At 34.8% G+C, this 7387-nt stretch overlaps 1 protein-coding gene across 1 annotated transcript in view; it reads left to right on the forward strand.

Annotated features, from left to right (window-relative positions):
* Positions 1 to 7102: 7102 nt before the first annotated feature.
* LOC134844902 (uncharacterized) overlaps positions 7103 to 7387 on the forward strand; it is a 4081-nt gene continuing 3796 nt past the window's right edge. Inside the window, exon 1 of the mRNA XM_063861730.1 lies at positions 7103 to 7263. Coding sequence (XP_063717800.1) covers positions 7103 to 7263 — 161 coding nt within the window. The remainder of the gene's footprint in view (positions 7264 to 7387) is intronic.

The following is a 7387-nucleotide window of genomic DNA, read 5'->3' on the forward strand; positions in this document are numbered from 1 at the left end:
AACTATCGTAAATATGAATATAAACATTTAAACTAAAAACTAAAACAAGACACTTACCATTCCCACAATTACATCTCATTTTCTTCGTTAGATTTTATCAATCGTTCATCTAAACGAACAAAAACCAAATAAGAAGAATCAACAACTCTTTTTCTAGCTTTTTAAACTTCTGTTTAACAATGAAATAAATTAATCAGAGCAGTAAATCACAAATGCAAAAAATTAATAACTCTGTAGAAAAAATTAAACAATTCCAAGTTAAGAAAACTTAATATAAGTTACAAGGAAACTAACCTTTTTATGTGAACTGTTTTTAAAAATTTTTCAACATTCTCTTTACTCGCCAACAATTTACACACTCTTTCCACCAAACTCGCACAACTCGCCCACGTGGAATTGTTTAATAAATACATTTCAAGTTTCGAAAAAACTAACTGATAACAACTCTAACTTGTTTTCACGCGTCTCAAGCTTTCCTTTAACCCGGTTGGGAGGAATTATACGAAAGCTTGAACTAATCAACGCAGCTTACCAACACCACAAAACCAACCGCATGTATAAGAAATACCCACGGTACCCAAACCAGATTAAACCCAGATTAAAACTGGATAAATTGTTCTTTTGAAACCCACTTTCAAGTTTTATTAAAACAAATTGAAACAACATAAAAAAGTCATAAAGTCATAAAAAACACTTAAAACAAAACAACCTGTTTTTGATAAAAGGACACAACCGAAGATAGAAAGAGAAAAACACCTGATAAAAAGAACGAAAAGTTAAACAAAAAAAGAAGAGACTCTGCTCAAATAGACGGTAAATTTATACTCCCCCACTGACCTCACCACCGTGTAGGACGTCCTGAGCATGCTCTATAGCCGGCCTAACCCACCGCGCTAGAACCACGCTTATGAACCACACTAGATTTTTGACGAGAGCTGCTGTAGGGTAAGCGACTCATTAAAGCTTAACGAAGTGGACACATCAATTTCATAGATCTAGAAACTTGACACTATCACTCAAAAGACGAACCACGATAAAACGAGACCCACTTCTGGAACACGAACAATTGTCCTTCTTCTCTATACGAAAACAACTACATCTATTCCTCCTTCACGCAGTCACTGCTCCAATCGCTCAAAAGAAACCCCTCCAAAGAACAGAAATCTCTCCATCCATCCTTCACTACAAAAAAAACTTGAAACTTATAACTCTCTAAACCCCGGATGGGTGGAACCAGTTCCAAACTAGTATATATAACTAATTATGTTCTTGATAAGCTATCCCAATAAAATATTGCTTACTAACCACTTGTAGTTTCAGCACCGGAACCTTTTGAATAAATCTGAGAAGACAGTTGTTCTCCTCTGGAACAAGTTCCATAAACCTAATTCGCGAATACCAGTATACACTAGATTTATTGAGACTAGGAGATATAAGAGCAAGATTAAGATTGGTATTAGACTAAGAAATTGCACAAATCTATCCGGCCGAAAAAAAGGTAGCGTTGCGAACAGACGGTGTTTTTTATCTGAAATTACTCTATGAGTAAGCTGCTTCTGGCTTAAATTCATCATGCAAAATTTTGTCCATTGCCTTTGATACTTCTTTGAAACTGTCGATTCGTGGAAATTATATGATTTTTTAAAAAAAAGTCTAACTCCATGGTAAATGCCAACGTTTCTCAAATGAGTAATTGCTATAATAAGTTGATGAGTGTCATTTGGTTGAGGACTGAAAAGTTCAATTGATTGTTTTGTAACGAACTGTTTTTGTGATGACGATGTTGTTGTGGCCCCAAAAAATTGCTTATATGTTTTTTGATCAAATGCAGGCCTCATTCGTGTGGCGGTAAAATGCTGCTCTAGCTAACTGCACTTGTAAATATTTATATACTGGTTTAAGACAATAAAACAGAAAATCGTACAAAAAAATCAAATTCTCGGTGAAATTTTGTTTGTGTTCGAATTTGTTTCGACCGATCGACCGACTTGACTTTATGTTTCGACTTTGTGTTCGACACTATGATTCGACTTTGTGTTTGACTTTATGTTTCGACGTTGTGTGCGACTTTATGTCTCGACCGACTTGAATCTATGTTTCGGCTTTGAATTCGACCTCTAAGATCGGTCTCGGTCTCGATCGAACTCTTACATGTGTTGAGCCCGCCTTGGTCGAAACAAAAATCTAAAAATTCGACCTGGGACATTAGCAAAAACGTCGCAAAAAAGGATCAAACTGATCCCATCTAACACATCAGGATTTCAACCCCTTTGGTTTATGTTTTAATAGCATCCATTTCGGTCGAAAAATCTTTTTTGTTTTCCAAAAAAAAACTTCCGAAAACCGCCCACATCTTCCCAACAATTGCTTGCAGCGCAGAAAATTTTGGCTGAATTAAACGTTCATATAATTTTGATAGGACATTGAAATTGTTTTAGTCGACCCAGTTCAAGTCAAAATATCCAGGGGCGGATCTAGGGATCTAGGATTTTCTCGAGGGCCCCCTGAACATTTTGACGACTTTTTTTTTTTAGGTCGACCAAAGTGATTTTCAGAGCTCTCCTGAAGCAGTAAAAGACGCTGTTTTGGCCAAATTTTCTGCGCCGCTTTTGTGCCGTTTTTGGACACACTTGGAAAAACGTTGACAAAAAATCGTGTTTTTCTGGCGCGCGCTCCCCCTCAAAGTTAGTAACCATTGGCGTCAAAGGCGCCTTTAGAAAAATTTTAGGGTCGGTTGGCCAAAAATGGATTTTTCAAAAAGTATCAAAGGGGTGACCCTTTGGGTCGGCAGGGGGTCGAATCCCTGAAGCGGGAACGTCCGCCACCCATGCCCCCCGCACTCCTTTTCTGCTATACAATGGGAAAGGTTTCTTCCCATTATTTTTCCTCTTCCTCAGCATAAAAGCCTCAACAAAAAATAATAATGTGACTAAATTTTTTGTTTTTACTAAGAGGAAGAAGAACTATAATGGGAAACAGCCTTTTTCATTTTTCTATTAGAGGTAGCTAATGCTGGAAGCTATTATGCGAAAAAGTTACAGGTTTTGAACTTGCATATAAAAGAACCGCTAAATCATTGAAACCCCAACTTTATGGACACTTTCTTCGGAGGTTCACGTTCATCAAATACATTAACGCTGATTTCTACAAAAACAACTGAAAAAAATTAACATTTTTTGAGCGAGATTCCGGCAATGATTCATCGACGAATCAGCCCCAGTAAATTCATTTTTGGTCCGTGATGAATCAGCGAGGTTTCGGGAATGATTCAGCAAAGAATCAGTGATGTTTCATTAATGATTCACTGCTGGGACGTACAAATTTTATCTTTCTAAAACATTATCTGCTTTTCACAAGTACATGTTGTTCGTTAAATGTTTGACAAAAAGCTTAAGAGTCCTTGGAATGATAACCTGACGTACCCACAATAAACTTTCCATTTTGGTGTAAATTAAAGAAAATAGTCAGGCCAAACTTTTTTGTTTCTTGTACAAAACGATCTATCTCCTATAAACACGAACAGTTTCTAAATAAATCTTAAAATAATTCACCGCTCTACCGATACATAATCATTTTTCAGGCTATTTATTCTTACGACTATTGAAAAAGGGGAGGAACGTCGTACTCGAGTGTGATTTAGATTTTTTTAGTTTGCTTTTGATTGCTTTCCACGCAAAACAGTGTACTATAAAGAATTTGGATTAGTTACGTGATATATAAAACTAAAACGTAAATGGTATCAAAAAATCAAAAAGTCTCTCAATTTTGACAACAACCGGTTTGATTTTGAGCAAATTTCGAAGAATTAAATCAATCGAATGAAACAATGATAATGTTCATTGTATTGGCCACTATTAACCAAAAAAAAATTTGTTAAAAGAGTTTTGGAAGCTTCCTTTAGCGTTTTCTTGGCATAATAAGTTTTCAAAAAAAAATAGAAACATTTTTGAAAATGCTTTTGGTAATTCTTTTTATTTTTTTTTGTTCAGCGTTTTTTGAAGCTAACTATAATCAATTATGCCTGGCTTACTAACTTTCTACGAGATATTATTTGAAAAACTCTAGCAATTTTGAGACATTTTAACGTAAATTTTTGAGAATGTGATCGGAAAATTCAGTGCTACTTGCACAGCAACATGCTTTTACTTTGAAGATAGCCCGTGTCATTTATTCATTTCATAAGAACTTCTGAAGGAACATTTAATTATTGAATGAAAAATTTTTCAATAAAAATTCAACAATTTTAGCTACGTGAAGGTAGTGCAGCGACCACGCTCTTTCCGCAGATATTTTTTCTTTATAGATTGAACAAAAAGGTATAGGAGAATTCCTAATTTTCTTCTTTTTTATAAAGTTTTTTTTATTTTTGATTTTATAATGATTCTTTTTTTATTATTTTCTTTGTAATGCTAAAAGCTACAGAGGTTTTCTTGATACATTTGGATTGCGCTTATATGTGCATTCATAAAATAATTATCTGCAGCATATGCAAAATCCTTTCATTGTTGTCACCACTCAAAAGGTCGCAAAAAGGTTTTTTGACTGTTTTAGCATTACGAGGCCAAACTGTGCCTTTTCTGAATTGTAAGCGGATTCCGCAACAGGCAAACATTGTCTTTTTTGCGGAATATGCAACATTACTACTTTTCTTTGATCTTCTCTGCTGTTTTGGATTCCACGGACAAATAGCAAAAACACTGTATTGCTCAGAATCGCTCCAATAACAAGCAACTTTGCGGAATCCGCGACAAAAAGAGTGGAATCCGGAACCAGTTTGTGGAATCCATGAACAAATAACATTATATGTGTTTAGTATACTTAAGCTGTTGCGGAATCCGCAACAGTAAGTGGAATCCGCAAATTGTAAGTGGAATCCGCATAAATTTTTGGAATCCACTTACATTTGCGGAATCCGCTTACAATTTGCGGATTCCACTCTCTATTGCGGATTCCACTTACAGTTGCGCAATTCGCGACAGCTTTAGTTTAAACACATAAATTTTTATATGTTCATGGATTCCACAAATTTGTGCCGAATACCACATATTTTGCTGCGGGTTCCGCAAAGTTGTCTGTTTCTGGAGCAATTTTGAGCAATACAGTGTTTTAGCAATTCAAACAGCTTAGTAAAAAGCAAAACTTAGGGCTGAACACCAAAAATTCAAAGCCTTTATTTTAACGAGGTAAATAAGCTTTTTCAGTTGACAAAAAAATGATTCAGAAATTTGTTACATTTTGTAAACTTATTCCGTCACGAAAAAGTTAAGCTGTAAGAAAAAGTAAATTGAGCAAAAAAACGCAAAATAATCAAAAAACTTTTTTTTGTTTTTTTTTTACTTTTTGTTAGCGGCCAGTTTGGTTACTTATTTGTGGATAGAGGCTGATTCAATTTGTCTTAATTATTACGTAACAGTAAAATTTTGAAAAGCTTTAAAAATCTTTTATGTTTTTGATGATTGGGATTGGACCAGAGCTTTTTTGAAAAATTTTAGGGAATTCGTTTGAGCACTTATGCTTTGTCGGTCAGCAAAAAAAATCTATTTTTGCTGTGCTTCATATTCAGACTGCATTATTTATGCTTCTGCACAGAAAATTTACCTAAAATTTCAATTGAACATTTCTAATAGATATTGTTATAAAAAATTCATAAAGGGACGCCGAATGCAAAAAAAAGGATAAAAATAATTGTCTTAAGACATTGCGCTAAATTTTTCAAAAAAAATTGAAAAATCCCCAAGTTTTTTTATTCGATTGTTTTTTTTTCTAGGGCTCCAATGATTACTTTGTTGCAAAAAGGTGCTATCCTTTTTCCAAATTGTCTCTTTTGCTTAAAACTTTAACCTCAAAATTAAAAGTTGGTCAAGCTATTTAGCTCCTACCAATGCTGCAATTCTTATTTTTTAAAAGGAAATCGGCGGAAAATGCGAGCCTACATTTTCCATTACAAGTTGACAAAAAATGGTATGATTAATGGACTGGCTAATCGTATTTGTTCAACCGTTAAATTAGGTTTTCTATAGATAGTGTCGGAAACTTGTAGGTAGATTTCGTTAGGGAAGGAAAATAAAATTGCTTACGAGATTCAAAAAAACGCTAACGAAATCGTTTAGATTTGGACAAAAACATGAACATGTGTGGGACAAAAACTAAGTATGTGTGGAACTAATGTGTGGGACATTAAGTGGCTAACAAAATGTGCTTCTGCTTTCCCCGACTTCATCAGTGCATTGCAGTTTGATTACCGAGCGCTTGAAAATAGCGTGAACAGTTTCGTTTTCGTCGTCAACTTATAATCACCTTAAGTGCAAAAAAGATTTCTTTTAATATCAGGAAATAGATTAAGTCCGAAAAATGGGCGTTCTGTTTGTTACAGAGGCTTAGAATCTTTGGTGTTCAGCCCTATTTTTTGCTTTCTGCTAGGCTATTTGAATTGGTTTCTATAGAGGCCTTCATTTATTTTTGAGTGAGCTCATTGTTAATCAACTAAGGATATCTAAAATTAGGGTACATTAAAACAACAATTGGACAATTTTGTTGGTACTGCATATACATAAAGTAGGAAGTATGCATCAGTTTTTATCAGTTGTACTCCTCTCTTCAAGTCAATGGCTTTGAAACATCTAGCTTGAAGTCACGTACGGAAAGAGGCAACTTTTCACGTTTAGCTTCTCCAAACGTTAAAATTTGGTATCTTTTAGTAACAGCATTTGGGCTCGCTTCCTGTTTCCTGCTTTATAGCACGTCTTGACATCGTTAAGGCTGATATGAGATTTCTAGGCCTAATATACCTATATCCGTACACATCCTTATTTGGACGTAGTGGCTTTTTTACTGCGCTAGCTGCCAAGTAAACTTACCAAATAAGTTCATTTGCTCTCTGATTTGCTCACCTATATATGTACTGATGATGCTTTAAACGCGCGTTTCGTACGTTACCAAATATTTACGCTTATTAGAAACTAAAAAATCTGCTCTACTGAAAATTTACTTTTCTACTTGTATTTACGTATTTTCCATGGATAATTTCTCTAATCAATCTGTGAATGAATCCATTCAAAATCTGTTCCTTCCCACAGATCACCTTGACTCTTTTTTGGCCCCAATGAGAGTAGTCGCAAATGTTGCCAATGTTTTGTTCGCCATTTTTGGATTTTTGGAGGGTGCAGCTGTTTTCTTAGTTTACAATTTCCGCTATTCGCCCAATGCAAGCGAGACAATCATAACTCTCTACAGCATAACAGATGTCACCTTTGTTCTTCTCAAGTAAGCATAGAAATTTACATATTTCTTTCATCTTATTTTTTGATTTTGTTGTCATTTTTATGAAATAATTCTTATACGTTTGAATTATGAAATAATACTACACTTCCCTGCATACGTTTTTCTC

This window comes from Symsagittifera roscoffensis, chromosome 4, assembly GCF_963678635.1.
Source record: "Symsagittifera roscoffensis chromosome 4, txSymRosc1.1, whole genome shotgun sequence".
Taxonomy (NCBI): domain Eukaryota; kingdom Metazoa; phylum Xenacoelomorpha; order Acoela; family Convolutidae; genus Symsagittifera; species Symsagittifera roscoffensis.